A 22,952-nucleotide genomic window follows, 5' to 3' on the forward strand; every position below is an offset into this window, starting at 1 on the left:
GAGGACGGGAGTGCGCCTATTGGAATCCACCCATTAGCTCCTGAAGCTGCATGGTGGCCACCCATAGCTGGTGTTGTTATGCAAAGCATGCTGGGATGCATACGTTTCACAAGTGCCACTTACTCCTCCATCACTTCATTGCAAACCATCTGAAGTGGTTACTAGAAAGGGAGGTCCAAAGTGTCCAATCATAAAAAAACAAACAAAAAAATTCTTCGCTACATATCACTGTTGAGTTTAGTCCACTGGAAAATGTCCTGCTCGCAAACAATGTCCGAGTTGATGAGCAGGTAGCGGTCTCCCACGCAGAAATGCTTCTGGCAGGCGGCACACTTGAAGCACTCCAGGTGGTACACCTTGTCCCGCACCCGCATGGTCATCTCGAAGGCTCGGATCCGCTTATCGCAAGCTGCACACAGCCCGTCCTGGCCAAACAGCCTGCAGGGAGACAGGGCACCAGGCAGGGAGAGAGGGGACCAGGCAGGGAGACAGGGCAGCAGACAGGAGGACAGGGCACCAGGCAGGGAGAGAGGGGACCAGGCAGGGAGAGAGGGCACCAGGCAGGAGGACAGAGGGCACCAGGCAGGAGAACAGGGCACCAGGTAGGGAGAGAGGGGAGCAGGCAGGGAGAGAGGGGAGCAGGCAGGGAGAGAGGGCACCAGGCAGGGAGAGAGGGGAGCAGGCAGGGAGGGGTGGGCATCATGGAGGGAGGGGGGGCACAGTCAATGGTTAATTGAGGGCTTCGACAGAAAAAAACGGCTCCAAATCCATTTGCAAATAGCCCTTCAATGGAAATAACTATGTATGTATATGTACATTTTACCGTATCTTGATCTTGGTTAAAAAAATGTGAATGGAGAAAGTGTTAATGCATAAAAACTGCACAATTTGATGTCTCAATTATTACTTCACATGTTATTATGCCAAATGTGTTTTTGAGAATAGATTATAAAGTGTTATTACATAGCCTTTTTCAATTGTAATAACTTAACTTGGCTTTGTTGGACAAAGTAATTGTCAAATTTATATCTTTTCACACAAGCCTCATGTGCAATACTCAGTAAGTAATGTTAACCCCAACCCCATCTATAAAACTTGTAATCAGGGTGTAATCATGATCTCATTAACGCCTTCAATATTTGACACCACTGCATTTTGATCCTCCCATCAGCAGTTTTGTAACACACTACTCCTTAAAGCTCTTCTGTGGGACAGACATTCATGGCATCCGACATACAACAGATTTATTTGATATCAACCTGATTTGGCAACAGTTTTATTTGATATCAACCTGATTTGACAACAGTTTTATTTTATGTCACCGATGTCCTGCCAGGCTTAAGCACTTAGCTCTTGCTGTTCTCAATGCCTGCAATAACCCAAACATGAATCTAATCTGTCTTTGGCGCCCCAGCAAATCAGCGACCTGACCTAGGTCAGGACTCATCTATCTCTCCCTGGAGGACAAGCAGTGTCAGGAGACTCTGCCTCCCTACCCATCACAATGGACACCTGGTGTTGTTTTGGACTTGCTGTGGACCAGGCCAAGGCCGTCTCTCAGGCGGATAAGATCTGGTGCACAGTGGGGATAGGACTACCCAGTGCCACCCCCCCCCCCTCCCTCAACTTCAACGCGTCCTCTGTCTTATCTGCAACCTCTCTCCCTTCCCCATCTCCAACCCCCCCACCCCCACCCCCCGGTTCATACGAATGTTTGTCTCTACTGCTTTTTTGCTAAAATATGAGGTTTTTTTTTCATCTATGCCTTGATGTTGTAACTCTATAATATGAAGACATGGACATATTTTTTACCCTCATCCTTTCCCAATGTGTATTAAACTTGAGCCTAGGTGGTGGAGGTGTGTTAGTGGCGGCGCTCGTATGAGCAGCGGCCCTGGGGTACATGTACAGTGTATTCTAAAACGCAATTTCGTTGTCAAATTTATTTGTCAATGACAATAAAAAGCTCTTGATTCTTGATTCTTGATTCTTGAATGAATGCACCCTTCACACAAAAAATGTTCAGGTCATCATAAACATTCAGGGACATTGTTTGTTTTGGGCCCTGTTTGTTTAGGCAGTGAAATGCACCCAGGCAAAGACAAAACTGAGACCACACGTAAGGTCAGGCTGGGGTCAACTTGTGCTAGCGGCTAACAGGAAGTCTACTCTCAGGCTTACGTATGTGACCATTGTTTAAACTGCGCTGATTCAACCGTTGCCAGATTTGACGGACAATGAGGAGCCGATTTCATATAGCACATGTTCGTAGAAGGCATGTACAAAGTGACAGAAGAATCCAGCTTGGAAAGACTTTATTACAGCTCATTGATAATAAGAATAAAATGTTTTTTTTTCTCCTCAAAATAGACCAAACCTTCAGTCACTAACCCTCCACTCACTAATCAACAGTGTTGTGGTGCCTCTGCTGAACTAACTTTCTTATGCCTTCATGCACCGTGTTTCTCTGTAGCTCTTGTCCTGTATAGTAAAGCACTTTGCATAAACCAAACTGTAATGATGCAGTGGTTCTCAACCTGTTTTGAACAAATGCCCCACTGATTTCATCATAAGCCTGCCAAGCCCTCCCCAACGCCCTCTTGTGAAACGGTACTGTAATGCAATGTAATAAAGCGACAGCAGCCGTATAGTAGCTACCGTATAACTAACCTCAAGTAGTCTCGACAGCACAGCTTGTAGTATGTAATGCAATACAATGTAATAAAGCGACAGCAGCCGTAGCTACCGTATAACTAACCTCAAGTAGTCTCGACAGCACTGCTTGTAGTATGCAATGCAATACAATGTAATAAAGCGACAGCAGCCGTAGCTACTGTATAATAACTATACCTCAAGTAGTCTCGATAGCACAGCTTGTAGTATGCAATGAAATGTAATGCAATGTAGCTACTGTATAACTAACCTCAAGTAGTCTCTGCGGCACAGCTTGTAGTATGCATTGCAATGTAATACAATGTAATAAAGCGACAGCAGCCGTAGCTACTGTATAACTAACCTCAAATAGTCTTGGTGGCACAGCTTGTAGTATGCAATGCAATGTAATACAAAGTAATAAAGCGACAACAGCCGTAGCTACTGTATAACTAATCCAGGGGCGGAGCTATAGGGGGGCAAGCAGGGCATTTGCCCCAGGGCCCAGAGCCCTCCCCTATAGGTGGTGGGGGCCCTGTTGTGAGTTTTGCAGATTGTATGCGGGGCCCTATAAGTGTATTGCTCTAGGGCCCTGTGTACAGTTGTTCCACTACTAAACTAACCTCAAGTAGTCTCGGCGGCACAGCGTGTGCAATGTAGTGCAATACAACGTAATAAAGCGATATAAAGCTATAACTAACCTCAGGTAGTCTCTGCGACACAGCTTGCGTCCCAGCTTGTAGTAGAGGCGGCGGCCCACCTCCCCCAGACGGCAGCCGCACAGGTCGCAGCTCAGGCAGTCCTCGTGCCAGTACTGCTCTATGGCCTTCAGGAAGAAGCGGTCGCCAATGCTCTGCTGGCACCCCCCGCACGTCAGCAGCGACGGAGGCATCTGCAGCACCTCGTCCACCGGCTCCCTGGGAACACACAAGATGGACGGATGAATAAACGGTTGGATGGATAATGGATGGATAGATGGATGGATAGATAGAATAGACTTTATCATCATGTCAGCATCAAAATTGCCTTTGCCTTGGTCTCACTGTATAAATACACAAATAGACATTCATTCTAGGGCTGCACGATTATGGTAAAAATCATAATCACGATTATTTTGGTCAAAATCGTAATCACGATTACTGATCACGATTATTGATTTTTTGCAGATTTTTTTGAAAAGTATAACAAGATGAAATATAACCAAGAATTAACTATATACGGGATGAGCAAAATAAAATGAATTGTAATACTTATATAAAGGCAATAGCATGAAACTTAGGTGGACAGATTTCTGGCCAGAAACACCAGCCTGTCAGTATGTTCTGGCTTCAAGGACGCTCTCAAAGGTAGGTCACTATTGCCACGATTAAATCACGATTAATATTTTGACTTCGATTTCACTAATTTATCACGATTTTCGATTATTTTCGATTAATTGTGCAGCCCTAATTCATTCCATTGCTCAAAACAAAAACACATAGGCCTACATAGATCATTGCATCCATCCACTCCCTCCAGCCACCCTTCCCAGCATATACATCATATACAAGTCAGGTACCAGTTCTAGACCCTGGATGGATGGATGGATGGATGGATGGATGGATGGCTAGTGTTGAGAGAAGCATATCCATCAGGACAGAAACAACAAAAACACAACATCCCTTCCCAATTCAAACATGGCTATTCTTTTAAGCTGTGCTAAACCTTTTAGGTGTTCTGCTTTTCTGATGTGTACTGCTGACTTACAGCATGTCCTTCTCATTTGTGTCAAAAAACACTTCTGCTGACTTCAATGGTTCTCTCAGGCTTTTCATGTAATCAATCAACCAAGACAGACAGCGTTTTGTGCTGTGAAATGTGTGGTCACTGACGGTTAGTTACTGTGCTGTGGTTACTAATTTGTGTCAAAAAGAAACAAACATTCACAATGACTTGGCTCTCTCAGGCCTGTCATACAAACATTCAATTCATCAATCAAACAGACAACAGAAACATCCTTTGAGCTGTATGTTTATTGACACTGATGTGCCACTTATTTGTGCCGCTCTCATTTGTGTCTCATCAAGTAATCAGCACCAAGTAAGCACCACCAAGTCCGTTTCTTATTAACACTCCTATGTGGTGGAGGATACACTCAGGACGGGCCCGGGACAGTCATTTAAAGCCCCATCCACCCCCACCCCCTGAATACATAGAATGGGATGAGGACCCAAATCTGTGCTCCCTCTCTCCCTGGGCCCGGGACAACTGACCCCCTTTGTTCCTCCCTGTTGGCTTCCCTGCTTACACTGATTCGCCCCTTTCTAATTTGTGTCAAAAGGAAACGATCGCAATTGCTTGGTTCTCTCCGGTTTCTCATGTAGGGGTTATGTAACAAACATTAACACACATCATTTCACATCACGGAAGTTCAGTGTTCTGCTTCGTCACACTCATTTTAATATTTCAGGCCTGCTCTAGGATATGAAAAAACACACCTTTTGAAACGTGTCAGTATAAGAGTGGGCTAAACAGATAAACACATTCTCTTTGATCTAATAATAACAATGCTAGAAACTGTATGCATTTATGTCTTATATATGTAGAAATAGTAGCCTACTGAGTTCCTGTGTATTCTTCAGAGATAATTAAATGAACAATCATGATAGGCTATGATTAAAATGTTAAATGTGCATGGGCCTATTCTGCAAGCATAGTGTCCAATTCTATTTGGTTGCATAACTTTGAAATAATCACAAAAATGATCAATAATTCAGATCATTTTGGTCAAGTAATTACAACCATGAACTATTTTGCTCTCTGAAGTACAGTAACCGAATACGCAGTAGAAACTGTAACATTGTGAATCCCAAATGAGGTGTGAAACAATGTAACCTAGTCTGACACCGAGGCTATAGTCGTTTGTAGCCTACACACATGACCCCATCCGTTGTGCGCCAAGCTCTTGGACAGTAAAACAAACAAAAAACCCTCCACAGACCCAACGGCAAGACATCAGAAATAGACTATTAAATGTTTAAAGCCTACTCACTCGTTTGACTCCAGTGTCTTTCTTTCAATTGTAGATGCCATTCCGAAACGTATCCTCCACAACATCCAGGTTTTCTCCAAATTGTGTTTCACACTCAGAGAACACTCTCTTCCTCTCGTCCGCGCATCTTTTTTTTTATTTCAGCAGTTAAAATTGCGGCATGACATAACGGAGCCTGTCCTGAAGTGTGCCATGCGTTTAGGGAACATGAAAGGAAGCACCTGTCCAGCCACTACGATTCACCAGCCACTGAATGCCATCACTCCGTCGCCTCTAAAAATCCGTAGATGTTCACAATCCATTACCGCTGCGCACAGTGCGCAGTTTTAATCTCCAATCCGCTATAATATAGAAGGCTACGCTACTGTAAACGCGCTGGTAGTCAAGCTCGGTGTGATAATTAATTGCCTGCCATAAACTAATTTCCCCGCATTGGACAGTTGTGTGCTGTGGCGAGGAGTCTATCCACTCGGAAAGGCAGTTACCACAAGGCTGGTTAGAGGCGCGCTTTACATCCCTTCCTTGTGATCCCCTGCGTTGCGTCCTTCTGAGAAAGGAAAAGCTGTCCCCGTTATTGTAGACTACATCAGGTATTTTTAAATGGCCCTGCCCCCTCGGTTTCTGGTTTCGTTTCCCTCTTCCTGCTCACGACTATTTGACAATAGGAGGAAATTGCTCTTAAAGAGGCAGATAGCCAAGCAGACAATGCAATGATCTCTGCAAGAAACCTAGTGGGAGTCGTGACAGCGGCAGATCACGAGCTCCAAATGAGCTTTTGACTTAACAGCCTGGATGGTTGGATGGTTCTGCATGGTTGGCGGAAGACTTATAATCTACTTGTATCTTCCTCAATTAGGCCTAGGTATGGCATGACTGAGAACTCTTTCTTGAGAAAGAAGTGCTTGACGATAAATGGTGATTGTTTTAGAATAAATAATGGCATATTGTGTTATTTTAAAAAGTATTTTTTAAAGGATAGTTCCGGCGTAAAATGAAAGTTTCACCATCGCTTTCCCATGCCACATAATGTATCTAATGATGAGCCATTCCGGGCAATGCCGCGCCGTTATGGAGTTAGCTTATTTTAAGCTTTTTGGTGAAAAACGCAGCCAACGCATCACGGCGGGGCCAATTATAAACCTATTATTTTCTGATGTTTCCCCGCTATAAACAACTTCAAAAACGCTACACACTTCATCACAAAGGTCTCGTCAATCAAACCGAGGCACAGAGAATGTCATCGGACCACACAATCTTTCACTGGCCAGTGTTTTCAGAGGTGTCTCACTGTTGCAACTCTCTGACCCGGATGCCAGGGCGCGCGAGGTCAGAAGGACCATTACGCAACGGAGGAGGGCTGGAGGAATTTATAAAGTCGTACTAGAAGTACTCTTACAGATGTAAGTACACCACCAGTGGTGTGTTATTACAAAGCTGAATCCATGTTATAATATACCGTGTTGCAATTACTTTGTAAGAGTAGTCTGCCTACCTGTACTCTCCATGCAACTCTTCAAATCTGCTGCCTGCACACACGGTAGTAGCGATCCCTCCGGGTTTTTACGCCAGTTTCGTCCACTTCTAATGTTATTAGCCATTCCCGTAATATGGCTGGTTTAGACAGTGGCAGTCGGTGAAAACGGTCGGGGTTCCAGCTTTTCATTTTACGGTCGTAGCCGGTGCGAACCGCGGACCATGTTTAGCCTACCTAGCCACCTGATTGAGTAGCCTGCATCCGGGTCAGAGAGTTGCAACAGTGAGACACCTCTGAAAACACTGGCCAGTGAAAGATTGTGTGGTCCGATGACATTCTCTGTGCCTCGGTTTGATTAACGAGACCTTTGTGATGAAGTGTGTAGCGTTTTTGAAGTTGTTTATAGCGGGGAAACATCAGAAAAGAATAGGTTTATAATTGGCCCCGCCGTGATGCGTTGGCTGCGTTTTTCACCAAAAAGCTTAAAATAAGCTAACTCCATAACGGCGCGGCATTGCCCGGAATGGCTCATCATTAGATACATTATGTGGCATGGGAAAGCGATGGTGAAACTTTCATTTTACGCCGGAACTATCCTTTAAGTGGTGCGTTTGTTTTGCTATGGGGTCCCCCATGCCTAGGCTACAGCAGTTTCCTGTTTTTGGAGTGCCATCTGTCTTTATACTTTTATTTCCATGATGCTATTTTTGTTTCTGCTTTGTTCACTCAAACTGCAATGGATCCAAAACAACCTTACAATACGCTAACAATGTTTGCAAGCTTGCCTCAACCATAACCCATGAACCAATAGAACAAAAGGTTAATAATTTCAGAGTCAGTATAATACACGTAGGCTGTGTCCTTTGAATTTACATAAATGTACTGAATTTGTTCTACAAATCTACAAATATGCCCTACACAATGCATCGAAAGACACAAAAAGTGAGCGTTTTGTTTTTGGTGTAATCTCTTGCTGTGCAGTCTTCTTCAGTTTGCGTGGCTGGAGGAGAAGCCTCTTATCTGCAGCCAGACCCTTAGGCGTGCCTGCCGGTGGCATGGGCTGAACTTTCTGTTGAATTGGGTATAAAGATAAAGAGCCAGCCTACAAAACACACTCTCTCACTCTCTCTCTCTCTCTCTCTCTCTCTCTCTCTCTCTCTCTCTCTCTCTCTCTCTCTCTCTCTCTCTCTCACACACACACACACACACACACACACACACACACACACACACACACACACACACACACACACACACACACACACACACACACACACACACACGCGGGCGCATCATGATGTGATCCAAAACACTGGACGTCCCCAACACACTTTCTCTGCTTGAGGCAAGGCTGTGGGCTAGTTCAAACACTGTCCACCAAGGACGCATCAGCCAGAGTTCAGTGCTGACCAAAGAGATACCAGGTTTTTATGAAGACACAAAGTATGATATAGGCTACAGAGATAATTTAGCCTAATTTTAAAAACAAAACAAACAAATCATTCTGTTAAGTCTGTGAGATGGTAAATTAAAAACCCCTAAGCGCAGAGCCTATGTAACCTTACGGTCACAAAAATTGTAATGGATATGTCTTAATCTGTTACTTTTACTGTTTCATTGTTATGATGTAGTTGAGTATTTTCAGCAAAATAGTGAATAGACCCGACAGTGACCCCATCTGCAGTATGAGTTATTTTGAAAGTAACTTGTAGATTTAATGTCCTGAAAATACAAGGAAAACACACTCTGATCAATCCTGTGACCATATTTCAATAATATATATATTTTTTACAAGGTTTGTCCCTCTCTTAACGCCTCACCAATAATGAAATAAGAGCATGAAGACTTTTTTCGACTTTATTTGATAGGACAGTTTGAGAGGTGGACAGGAAGCGAATGGGGAGAGAGACGGGGAGGGACCGGCAAAGGACCTGGGCCGGGAATCGAACCCGGGTCAGCCGCATGGTAGACGAGTGCCCTATACTGGTTGGCCACGGCAGGGCCAGGACAGTAGTTTTCAAAATAGGGGCTCTGGGGGGCCGCGAGATGTTGGTAGCGGGGCCGTGGCAGGTGAGCAGGAAAAGTATAACAAACAACGAACACCTACCGAAAATGATCTTTAAAAAAAAACTGTTTCATGGTAATGTATTGCATCTCTCAACATAACTATTATTGTTGTTTTATATATCCCAGTGGGGCACTGACTCACGGACCTAGGCTATGGTTGCGAAAGAGGGAGCACAGAAAAATTGTGTGGCACAACCCATGTAAGGGGGGCCTTGACTGGAATATACCGGTATATAGGGGACCTCGTAATGGTGAAGTTTGGGAACCGCTGTGCGAGGAGAATAAATTACTTTTGGCAGGGGGTGGCAGGGCTGGACTGGCCATCTGGCCTATTCACTATTTGCTGAAAATACTCAACTACATCATATTAACAACCTTGCTATGGCAGTACCAACAGCCTTAAGTAACAGATTAAGACATAGCCAGCCAGTACAATTTTGGAGACAGTAGGTTATAACATAGGATCTGCACTGAGGGGTTATGCCTAAAGTGCCCGGGCCGTATTACTCTCTCAGTCCAGCCCTGCATGGGGGGTGACAGGAGACATCCTGGTGTCCTGGCCCCGGCCATCCTGCTGCGTCCTGATAGGCCGAGAGCACCCCAGATGGCTCCACATGATAGAGGCAAACGAGCTTCAGCCGTGTCCCACAGAAACCCCCGTCTGTCAGTCTGGCGGTGCGGTTACAGGGTGGGAAAAGCCTTCTCTGCGACACACATTTCCTCTCTTCGTACTACACATAACAGGAGATGGTTGCTCGGAGACCATCAACAGTTTGTTTCTGATGCGTGCTTTCCATCACGACTTCCTATGCTAGCCACTCACACTGGAGAGAGATGACAGTGATGTAACCGAAAGTGCTTTGACCTACAAAGAAGGCGACAGGCAGCGAGAGGCAAAAAGGACACTGTTACTTATCTACAGTACAAGTAACCATAATTTAGGATGAAACTTTTTACCACATGACCTTTTCATTCTTATCAGAATGGTTCAAAGTGGAGGAGTGGATAAAAGGTGATGTCAAAACCCTGCAAAGTCCAATGAACACATTGAGACATTGTAGCAGACTCGTATCAGTACTGCTCAACACTTCTTGAAAATATCTCATCTTATTTTAATTAGTTTTTTGGCAATGGGAAGTTAATTAGCTTCTACATGGAGATCAATGAAAGCCAATACAATAAGTAATTCGCTTTCAAAATTAGGGTAGGGGAAATGATCTACATCAAGTTTTGTGTAGTCACATTTAAACAAAAGGTGCACCTCGGCTCATCATGTGCACTGTTCCACCAGTAGAACTCTTCACTACTGGTTAATAAGGTCATTACTAGTGATAGCAAATTTCAAACACAGTTCGTGTCTGCCTTGGCCCAGTCTCAACTAGCTAAGCGCAGGGATGTCAAACTGAAATTGACTGAGGGCCAAAATCAAATCTGGAAAGAAGTCGCGGGCCGAACTGAACATTTAGTTGAAAAAATGGACTAAAATTGTGCGTACATGCTCTTCATACTTCAAGTTAAATTTCACACACACTTTCCCATCATATATGGTAGGCTAGTTCAAATGCGTCTGCACATCCTGTGACACACCAAATTTTATATTCAAGTGTTGTAATACTATACATTAGTGTATGTGGGCCAAGTGTAATACACATTTGAAATGGTCTCGCGGGCCGAATAAAATGGGTCCACAGGCCAGATTTGGCCCCCAGGCCTGAGTTTGACATCATACTGTCAGTGATCATACTGTTACACCAGAGACGAGAATTCAATTCCGGTACGAGGTCATTTCCCAGCAATACCCCTGTCCCTCTCTCAACCATTTCCTGTTATCTCTTCACTGTCACTATCAAACAAAGGCATAACAAAGCCCACCCAAATGCTTCAAAGACAAATGCTGTGTCTTAACTCAATAAAATACTAAACTGTATGTAGTCTCCTTGTTGTTCTCTTAAGCCTAACCCTAAATAAACCTTGTCAATACACCTCTTCAGACAGGTAGAAGACACTGCAATCATATCAACGCTCATCAACCACGTTATGTGCACCAACATAATCAGTACACAGCAAGTCACTGCATGTTCAGAAGCAGAATCTGCGATGAAATGAACAGATTTTCACCTTACAAACTATGTAAAACACGTATAATAAATCAACAAAATACAGTATATAATAATCAACTGAATATGTGCTGTGTGCCATAATCCTGGAAGGAGTTCTAGATACTGTAGGTCATGATGTTTCATGGCCAGTGAAGGAGGTCACTTCACACTACATTGTTCACGAACTTCAGAGACGACTTATTGTTCAGCTCCCGTGTGGAATGTCCGGCCGCATGGAGAAATGAAAACATAGCTGCATGGTTACTCCATCAGAAAAGTGGATTTACTGGTGTCTGAGTATGTACAATGTAATAGCAGGAGCCGGTCCAGTCAGGTCCTAATTGCGGATTAATCTGTTGTTTTGGTCCCGTATGAGACACGGTAATCCATCACCAGCTGATTAAACATAACAACCTCATTTCCCTCTCGGCAGCAAAGCCAGGCCTCATTGTTGACTCTGTGATAGCATGTTTGTGTTTTTTCTGGACCAACAGCAATAGTGAGGAAACAGTTTCCTTGCTAATCAGCACCATAGTGATTATTGACTCCTAATAGGGGACTGCTGTCCCTGCTCTCTCCGACACACTAGCAGTTTCATCAGACAGAGGCGACGCCCCCAAGACTGATCGATTCTACCATGCAGCATGGATCTCTACTCTGTCTACCATGCAGCATGGATCTCCTACTCGGTCTGCTGTTATGGGAGCAGGTTGCCTCTGCAGAGCTACTGTTTCTGTGTATATAGGAGTGCCCTTGCTCTCTCTCTCTCTTTCTCTCTCTGATTGAGTCTCAGCAGGCCACGGAAATGAGTCAGTGGTTGAATGAGAGCTTCTCCTCCCCGTGGGTTTCAGCGCTAATCAGTATTATACCCCAAAAGAAAATACGCGTACAATAGGACAGTGCAATCCAAGAGCAGGGCAGCCATGTTAACCGCTTCCTGTATTTGCCAAACTCTATCAAACGGCAGCACAGCACATCCCACATTTCTACAGGCCTTCTCTGGTGATAGCACAAAAGCGTTTCAGACAACAAAAATACAAACTCAGGGCTCTTACCATCATAAACGTGCAACAATTGCTGGCTAATGTACCCTGTTACAGAGGACTGGGCTTATTTTTAGCAAGCTAATACGTACATTTGTTGGAAACATAACTTCTGTGCTATGTTCATGAAAACATGTATTTCCCCCAATTCTTGTAGCCTCTTAAGGCATATGGGCCTGTCGATGGGTCTCATCAAGTATTATCTTTTTTCCCACAAAAAATAAACTACATCATCACAACATTGCTAAGACAATGGTGGGAGTCTTAAGTAAAAGAGTAAGAAAGGGTCATTACCATTTTGTGACAGTAATGCTATAAGGAGGCTCTGCAGAGGGGTTTTTAACATTACTTCTAGCCTGGTAAACCAGCGCCACCCGCTGGGCGCCAAAATTTTTCAGCTGCGAGTGGGTCAGAGGAGCGATTTGTCAGAGCACATGGATGGTTTGAAAAAATAACAGGTTGTTCTCATCAGCAATCGTCCAAGGTATCGTTCATCGGGACCAGACTAAATTACTCCGGTCTCACATTTAGGCTGGTTTATCAGGCTACATTACTTCACTAACACAGATGTGCTTCACTGTGAAGTATGAACTATTACACAACGCATGTCTGAATAATTCACATACAGCAAATGACTCACACTGAGACATGAATTACCTTCACAGAACACCAGTAGGCCTACATAACAGAGGTGGACTGGACTGAACCGAACTGCAACCAGACACCCGCAGCTGCTCGTGAAACAGCTCTCTACCGCCATCTGCTGGATAATATCTGTAAGTCTCTGCATAAGGTCTGAATGACATCACAGACCTAGCCTGGTCCTGACCAGAGCCATCCCATAATACTACCATTTCCATTTCGTATTCTTGGTCTGGACTTCGTTTGATCTGACGCAATTGCAGGAAGGAAATTTTTTGAAAAATCAGGATTTAACTTATAAGTTGTTGAACAAACATGTCTGACGTCTATCTATGGCGATGTAGGACTGTTTAATAGGGATGCACCGATACCGATACTGCTCATTATACTCGTACTCGTACTCGTCAAGCACTTGCCGATACCAGGAATGATACTGCTATTACACAAAACAATGCAAAATCTTGTCACGTTCTGTGGACTTGAAAGCAGCATGGGAAAAAAGTGCCACCTCATACATTTAATAACATTTAAATTTACATGGAAATGGACAATACAAATATCACAGGTGGAAAAAAACAAGGCCATGCATTTATTTTCATTGTATTTTGGTGGTAAAAGGTATCGGTATCGGTATCGGTATCGGTACTCGGTATCGGCAAGTACACACATTAATGTACTCGTACTTGTATCGGTTTTCAAAAAAGTGGTATCGGTGCATCCCTACTGTTTAACAGACATGTCTGACAGAACATCCTACCGTAGGTTAAAATTACAATGTAGGACCGTTTGTCAGAACACCGGCGCAAATCCTACCGGTCAACATCGCTCCACAGAAGACAGGTACCAGACGTAGTGCAGAGCCAAGTGTCTTGGCGGAAGTACGTAGGATGGCGCGCGAGGCTATCACAGACCCAGCAATGTTCTCTGAATAAAAGCTTGGTGTAATTCTATCCCATACACTGGTATTGTAGTAATCCAACAAAATCAGGTGATCATAGAAGGGAAAAAACTACAAGACAGTGTCAAAAGCATTGAAGTGAAATCCACTTTTCCAACTCAAAACATGTCATTCTTTCTGAGCGTAGCATTTTAGGTTGAGAACTTTGCTTTCAGCAAAAGAAGCAGTACAGTATCAGCCTATTACCTTCTATTGACTTCCTAAGCAATGGCAATGTGCCTAGCCCCCTTAATGTTATTTTGACCAGGGTCAGTACCTAATTTAGGTCCGACTTGACTTTGATCCAAGATATTGTATGTAGCCTACAGCACATCAGGGTACTCTCTGAGTCACCAGCCTTTTTACGCTGGGCCTTAGCTGCCTCGGGCTAAAGACTGAGGCCTATTTTCGGAGCGGCTTGTCCCAGTGACAAAGGCACCGGTTCCCAATGGGGGTGGCCATAAGGGATTGCAGACTAGTAGAAATAGGACAGGCGGTGAGGCTAATGGGGATGCTTAGGTCTCTGACCTCATATGTGTAGTAAAGGATGAAGAATAAATAGGAAAAAAAATATGTGACCACAGAAATGTGTAGAAAACATTTAAAAACAGATTATAATATATAGTGATCTCATTGAGTGTTTCCCAACGGTCCGTGTAACGCTTTGCAGTGCTTTGATCCATTTTCGGAATTCACATGAAAAAGATGAAAAACGGGTTCAAAACTTCAATTTTCCAGACAACTCAGAAAACAGAAAATTGATGTTGTTTGTTCATTTCATTGTAATTTGTCGGTGACCTTTGAAAGACAAAAATGTGAATTTGAAACCAAAGTAAAATGAGTCTTTGTTATCTTTGATATCTGTTCCTCTATCCCAATGTGACTATATTCCATATATTTGTTATTATTACATTTTTCCAAGTACCCACAGAGGTGTGTTCGCGTACCCCTAGTGGTACACGTACCTCTGGTTGGGAAACACTGATTTAATTTATTGAGGTCATTGGTGATAACACCTGTAATGTCTAAAATAATGTTATTACAGTGACGTAGGCTGATGTAGGCCCATCACTTCCTGTTGAAGGCACTGAAAACGGCATGCTTTGACATATCTTATCGCCGTAAAGCCAATATGTCTCCTCCCACACTGAGACAATCAAAGAGTAAAAGATTTATGCTGCAAACTTCACTGTCTAGTCTAATACTGTAGTCATGTTATTCATGCCCACATATGAAACACATTTTACCCTCATTAGTACCCATATGAGTAAATTGTAAGAAAGACTGACCAACGCCTGACTTGCCCTTCTGGCTGAATTGGTCCCCTGATTCACTGCATTTATTGGGGGTCTGTTCAAAACATTTTGTCGCTGGCCTGGTCACGTGGCTCTGTTAGCTTTTCCCTGAGGTATTTTCCTATACCTCGTAGTCTTGAAGTTTTCCTACCCTTCCTCTTGCACTCCAGCCGCAACGTTCAATCCTTACAGCGCTTTGTGGTTGCATTTTCAAATAGGGCTACTGAAGTGAAGTGAAAGCCCACCTGAGGAACTCCAACTCCTATTGTCATTGTGACACAGCACTCCACTGCACACAAGTGTTCACTACACACTGCACACAACTAAATTGCATTTATGCCTCACCCGTGCAAGGGGGCAGCCGCCAATGGCGCCCCAAGGGAGCAGTGCGGCAGGACGGTACCATGCTCAGGGTACCACTACCTCACTCATGGAGGAGCATGGGGGAGAGCACTGGTTAATTACTCCCCCCACCACCCTGGCGGGTCGGGAGTTGAACCGGCAACCTTTGGGATACAAGTCTGATGCCCAAACCACTTACCCATGACTGCCATAATAGTTTGTATATCAAGTGGTGTGCTTGCTGCATGCTGCTTGGAGCTTGTAAACTGAAGATCAGCTGTTCGGCACCTCAACTCGATGGCCAATCAAAAGGGAAAATCGCTACGTGGAGGTGTGCACATGCGCACATGCCCAGTAGCAAAAAGGAGATAAACTCGACAGGGAGTCCATATCGACAGGACTCTCCCTCAGATCCAACTCCTTTCACACAGCTTCCCAATGTGCAAAAAAGGGGTGCCTCACTTAAACAACTCGGTTTCTTTCAACTTCATGCTGCTTGTTGATTTGCCATCCACCCAGGGCCGGATTAACACACAGGCTAGATATGGCTGGAGCCTAGGGGCCCCCACCTGCCAGGGGGCCCCAGATTGCCCAAAAGTGGAAAAACTGCAGAATTGTGACAAGATGAAATATTGAAAAAATCATCCATCATGTTGAGTATAATTGCTATACATGTTAACCTGAATTTCTAGCTTGTAATTATGACACTTTCTACGAACATTTTTCGCAAAATTTGTCTTCTGGGGGGCCCCACAGCAACCTGTAGCCTAGAGGTCCCAGGCCATCTCAATCCGGCCCTGCATGTACCACCTCCCCAGCTTCATGTGTATTACATGGCATACTCTGTCATGTGATCTGCTCTGCGAAAAAGGGGAAATGTATAGTCCCCTAATGTCCCCTGATCCGGCCTTTTGTGATGCTTATGAAATATTAGGGAACTCACAGCGCTAACTCATAGCGGACGCAGTTGCTGCTGGTGCGTGTAGCCTGGCGGACGCAGTACCCTCTGGTGCGTGTACCCCCCCCGGCGGACGCAGTTTCTGCTGGTGCCGCGTGTATCCTGGCGGACGCAGGTCCTGTTGGTGCATGTAGGCTGCGTCCTGGTAGTGTGTGTAGCCTGCATGCTGGCTTCCCATTCGCCACCACCACCATTAACACAGCTCCTGAGGAAGATCAAGCACAGGACACTAAATCCATGTAGGGTTCAAACCAAAGATACAGTATACTATGCCCCATATACTGCAATTACAACCCATGGCTGGCTGAACAGATAGGAGGCAAGGGTGTTGTTTGCGCTCTAGATGTATGGAAAAATGAGTAGATGCGTGGACCCAAAAAGTATAGTTCAGAGTAGGAGCAGGTTCACACACTAAATAAGACACTAAGGTCAAGCACAGGAGTTTTTTTTTTCTCACAGCAGAGTATAGCAGACGTTTCAGGTTGCTGCCATCATCAGAGCACAGAGAGCACTGATGATGGCAGCAACCTGAAACGTCTGCTCTACTCTGCTCTAAGAAAAAAAAACTCCTTGTGCTTGGCTGAACAGATAGGAGATGGAAATACAGTACTATGGATAAGGTAAATAGAAAAATGGACGTGCTGCAACGAAAAGTCTTCTTAAAAACACAGATGCTCTAACAGTCTTCGTGGGTGGCACACGAATCAGTCAAAATAATGAAAGCGGAGTGCCACAGTTTCCTCTCTCTTCTGTGATGGAAATCAGGGATTGACAATGGCACCTGCCAATTGGCCAAATGCTGGTAAAACTTGGCTGTGGCTAGTAATACTTTCTGTGTCACTAGCCAATTTGGCTGGCAGCTTATTCCTTGGTATGACATACGTATCGTAGTATTCTATTGTTTGACCTTATGTATCAGTTGTTTGTATTTAAGTTCAAGAAACAGCTCTGTAACTCAGTTTCTATTTGCTTGATATACTTCCATGTAGAAAGCTATACACTCATCTTGCTTTAGCACCTCATCTTCTCTGAGGTTATCATAATACAGAAAAAAACAATATAAAATCTGTGGCTAGTGTAATACCTGTATGGCTAGTGACTCAGGAAAATCACTAGCCACAGTGGGCGGTGTGTGAAAAAGTTAATGCCAAGCCCTGATGGAAATACAAAATCATTATGTTGTAGTCAGTGCAATCTCTAATAAGTACATCACATATTTGAATGGATTAACAAACCACTGCAACACATCGCAGACTCCATCCCAGTCAGCATTTGTACACAAAAGAAACAGTTCAAAAGTCACCACCAGCCACTTGTATTGAGGTATCAGCTATGGCAGAGGGTAGAAAGCCTTCCCCATAGTGCCTCCGTTTCCATGCCAAAGACCTATATCTGTGGCCTGATGGGAGCAGCATGAAATATGGGTTAACGGAGTGGGTGGGTGCATGGGTGGGGTGTCATGTGCAATTAATTTTGCTCTGTTTTAGTAGCTTTACTGTTGAGGTCTGATAGATTGGTAAGGTTAGGGTCATTCCAGCTGGAATCATTAAATGGTCAAATCAATCGTGTCATTCATGGGAAATTGTAAATCAGTTTTTTTTCCATCTTTGGACCTTTGAATCTCAACATCCACCTGACTCTATATTGTTGGACATCACAGGATATGGACAGGATTCGGACCTTTACAAAGAACCTTGATGATCAATCATTTACATTTCAGATATCAAGGAAATTCATAGAACAACCTTCTACAAACTCCAAATCAAGTGAAGAAGGCAGCTTAATACTGTAGCTTGAGTCTTAGTCTTGGGAATTGGGATAGAAGTCTTTACGGCACATTGTGTGTGTGTGTGTGTGTGTGTGTGTGTGTGTGTGTGTGTGTGTGTGTGTGTGTGTGTGTGTATGATTATTGTCAATGTCTTATCTACTGTATATGTTTAGTTGCACTTTGGAGCAGTGTGCGGACATTCTTCTTATTTCTACAATACTTTGGCCTTTTGTCATGCACCTGCGTCTTGGATGTGCGCACCACTAACCTACTGACTGACCTACTTTGGAGACAGCCAAAGACAATTTCAATCTTCAATCTGTATCAACCCTTTTACATAGATTTTTGCCAATAAATTACACTGATTGGGAAACTCCCATTGTCATTGTGACACAGCACTCCACAGCACACAAGTGTTCACTGCACACTGCACTGCCCCCTATGGCGCCCCAAGGTAGCAGTGCGGCGGGACAGTACCATGCTTAGGGTACCTCAGTCATGGAGGAGGATGGGGGAGAGCACTGGTTAATTACTCCCCCAACCAACCTGGCGGGTCGGGAGTCGAACCGGCAACCTTTGGGTTACAAGTCTGACGCCCCAAACGCTTACCCATGACTGCTCATAAAGTACAGTGACTTTGACTTTGGAAGGTACCTACAGCGATATCCCCACTGTGTGGACACACTAAGAGGCCCACCATCACTATCAGTAGACAGCAACATCCTGTCAATGCCACTGTAGCCTACTCTGTGTTTTGTCTGCTGTGCAGTCATGCACTGGTCTGGAACAGCCTGTGGGGCAGCCACGGCTCAATGGTTCCCAAACTTTTCCCCCTGCGCACACCCTTGTACATTTCAATGTGGTTTGCGCACCCCCTAAGCGAATATTTTGGTATGCTGATGGCCACGCAAATATGATTCACTGCACAGTTGTTTTGGTGAATCATCTTTTCCAATAGTCTAGGAGTTAAACTACACTTCAGATAGATCCTTCCAGCATACAATTCACCATACAATTAAAAAGTACTTCATGTTCATTAATGCTGGATAAAAACTCACATATCGGCCACTGCTCTATTTAGCTCGCGCACCCCCTTATGGCAGGCCGCACACCCCCAGGGGTGCACGCACCACAGTTTGGGAAACCCTGGGTTAGAGCACTGGCCTTTGGATCAGATGGTCGCAGAATCAAATACCACCCTTACTTGCACCTTCATCCATGACTGAAATGTCCTTGAGCAAGGCACCTAACTCCACATTGCTGCAGCGACTGATCACCAACTTACCCTAGGCTGCACCTAAAGAACTGTAAGTTGATTTGGATTAAAAAGCGTAAAAAAACGTAAGTGTAATGTAACTGTAATGTAATGTACTGTACTGTACAGACCCAAAGTTACAACTCTGCCACACGACAGGTTGGGGGAGTAGAGAATTTGAAATGTTGAAGATAGGGATGCAAATCATCGATTAATCATTAGTTGTTAGTTAATTGACCTTATTGATCGACTTGTGATTAATTGCTAAACAGCCCTTTTTAACCAAAATCTCAATGTTTCCTAAAAAAAACCTATTAAATCAAATGTTATATTAAAAGTGACATGAAAACGCTATATTTAAAATAATTTCTATTTATATTCTTTCTATTTAAAGATTATTGAAATGCTCCCACTCTCATACCTCTCTTCACACACACACACTCTTCATATTTTAATTTCATCTGGGTCTCTCGCCAGGAGTAATCGATAAATTGTTGACATTCCTAGTTGAACATGATTTGCCTGACTAGACTAAATTCTTTTTTTGGTCTTTTATGACTTTAATATATGACAGGACAGTGAGAGAGTGACAGGAAATGAATGGGGGAGGAGAGAGATGTGGGGAAGGATCGGCAAAGGACCCGGGCCGGAATCTAACCTAGGTCGTCGGCATAGCGCTGGCCAGCCCATTTCACCTGGGTCTCTCGGCAGTCAAGTTAGCGATTAATTGCGATTCACTAGAGAGAGAGAGAGAGAGAGAGGGGGAGAAGAAATAGTTTACTGACTGGCGTATATGCAAGTGTGTGAGATGAATATGCTATAGCCTATATAGTGTTGTGTCATTAATGTGGGTATGTAAGACAGCTACCCATGAGGCATTGAGGGGGAGCTTTACTGCATAACAGCCTCTGGGAGTACCCAGTGTTGCCAGATTGGGTGGTTTCCCACCCAATTGGACTACTTAAATGATGGCTGCTGGTAAAAATGGACTTTGGAGAAGAAAAAAAAACGTTTGGCCATAGAAATCAATACAATTGGGTGGGAATTTAGTCCTTCCAGGCAGGTTTTGAGCAATTTTTGGGCTGAAGAGTACCATGGGACCCCTGAAGAAGGACACTGATGCCAAAACATGTTGGCTTTTTAATTTGTTCAAATATTAACTAGCTCACTTGAATTAAAAAGCTTGTAGAGTGCCTTGGAAAGAGGCACAGAGTGCCTAGGATGTCCTTCATATTTTGTTTCTCAGCACAGTATGTTAACCAAAGAGCACCTTCGCACTACCTGAATGTAACTGCGGTCATTCTGAGAGCAGCTCACCACGCAGGGCTTGAACCCACAACCTACAAACGTTCATCTGCTGAACTCTGCTAGTTGGCATCCATTCAACTCTCTCACTCCCATCCGGGTCATGGCCCCAGAACCAAGGTCATTCTGCGTAGTTTGCCACTCAGGGCTCGAACCCACAACCTTCCAGTTCTGGCTCCAGTTTGGCATGGGAGGCACAGAACGACACTACTGATCTAAAGGCTGAAGATGCAGACCAATAACGCAGCCCTACCGTATACCGCATGAGGCTTCAGGAGGGAGATTTTACTAACATTCTACAGCCAAAATCGCTGAAGCCGTCTGACTTATAGGCCTATCCTTTCCTATGGAGTACCTTGGGAACTTGTGCATAGACACCACACAGCCCGATATGATGTCATGTTGCTGCATGATCACAAACATTCTTTTAGTGAAGGGGACCAGGACAGATGCCCCACCACCCGGAATAGGGCCTTTGGCAGTACCATATTAAGCCAATGCTGCTCCCAGGGCATTATTCCTCACAGGTGCCCTCTTCATGAACAATATTTGTAAAGATTCGGTCTTGTGAGACCCCCTCACTGGTCAAAAATGGTTGGTGCCCCCCAAAAATGGTGGGTATTATGCCACTGGCCCTTATGATCCGGCCATGGTCTTTGGAGTGGGACAAGTCACGCCCTCTACTTCCTGGTTCATGCTGAGTCAAAAAATTATTACTGGGCTTGAAATGAGTGGTTTTTCGACACCCATCCAAACTTTGAACCTCCACCTATGCACCACAAATCCACCAGGACTCGCCTTGTTCACTTCCATTCAATTTTTTGCAACTTACTGCCCCATGAACCAGGAAGTAGGGGGCATGACTTAGGTGCCCCATACCAAACTGGGGCGCTGACCACTCAGTGTTGGGCAAGCTACTTGTAAAATGTAGTGAGCTAAGCTATCAGCTACTCAACCATAAAATAAGCTTCACTACACTAAAGCTACCACCATCAGAAATGTAGTGAGCTAAGCTTCAAAAATGTGGAAATGTAGTTCACTACACCAGAAGCTACATTTTCCCGACATATTGTCAGCTTGATTTAAAATAACAGATAGGCCTACCTTCATTAAACAAAACTTTATTGATCTCATTATACTTAATTAATATTTATTATACATTCAGTGTGTTTTAAATATCATTATAGGACACAGGCCTAGGGCGACCCCAAGTCCAAGGGGGGACATGGATATGTTTTTGAGGGACAGTGTGGGGCACTCCCTTCAAGCAACAAAATGTAGCTTTTGTGGAAGCTACGTTGCTACTTGAGACAAAAGATAGCTTAACTACAGGGAAGTTACTCGATACATAAAGTAGTGACGCTACGACCAAGCTACTGGGGAATGTAGTTAAACTAAGTAGCTTGTAGCTTGTAGCGAAGCTACTGCCCATCACTGTGACCACTCCACCACTTCACACACTCTAGGTCAGTGTACTTCATACAATGCCCTTCTCCCATCTAGTGTTGCACTTCATGCTTCACACATCACTATGGGCAGTCATGGGAAAGCGGTTAGGGCGTCAGACTTGTATCCTAAATGTTGCCGGTTCGAGTCCCGACCTGCCAGGTTGGTGGGGGAAATTAACCAGTGCTCTCCCCATCCTCCTCCATGAGTGAGGTACCCTGAGCATGGTACCGTCACGCCACACTGCTCCCTTGGGACGCCATTGGGGGCTGCCCCCTTGCACGGGTGAGGCATAAATGCAATTTCATTGTGTGCAGTGAACACTTGTGTGTTGTGGAGTGCTTTGTCACAATGGGGGTTTCCCTGGTGGGATTTCACTTTCATCACTAGGGTCCCTCTCTCACCAGTGGTGTGGGTTGCTGAGGTTAGGCCTACCATTATCGGATGGCAGCTGTATTTGGCCAGATCTCCCCCATGTAATGAAGAGGACGGATAACAAAGGACATAATACAACCAATAAAAAGAACACATCATCCAGTGTCATAGGCTAGCCTACTACTTACCTAGCCTACCCCCCCCCCCCAAAAAAAAGCTTAATAAGTCAGTAAATGTAGGAGATAGATAACCTTAGGCTAATC

The 22,952-nt window shown here is 44.3% G+C and overlaps 1 protein-coding gene across 2 annotated transcripts; it reads right to left on the minus strand.

Annotated features, from left to right (window-relative positions):
* Positions 1-211: 211 nt before the first annotated feature.
* Positions 212-16,744, minus strand: lmo2 (LIM domain only 2 (rhombotin-like 1)). 2 transcript variants are annotated; one of them, XM_063196765.1, is made up of 3 exons: positions 16,526-16,744; positions 3,354-3,569; positions 212-438 (listed from the first exon to the last, which is right to left on the minus strand). In XM_063196765.1, exons 1-3 carry the CDS (start codon positions 16,732-16,734, stop codon positions 219-221), a joined length of 645 nt encoding a protein of 214 aa, XP_063052835.1. In that variant the 5' UTR covers positions 16,735-16,744; the 3' UTR covers positions 212-218. The 2 variants fall into 2 exon arrangements, with proteins under 2 accessions (XP_063052835.1, XP_063052836.1); XM_063196766.1 differs by lacking the exon at positions 16,526-16,744 and adding an exon at positions 5,684-6,378.
* Between the last annotated feature and the right edge of the window lie 6,208 nt (positions 16,745-22,952).

The sequence above is a fragment of the Engraulis encrasicolus genome, chromosome 4 (assembly GCF_034702125.1).
Source record: "Engraulis encrasicolus isolate BLACKSEA-1 chromosome 4, IST_EnEncr_1.0, whole genome shotgun sequence".
Classification (NCBI taxonomy): Eukaryota; Metazoa; Chordata; class Actinopteri; order Clupeiformes; family Engraulidae; genus Engraulis; species Engraulis encrasicolus.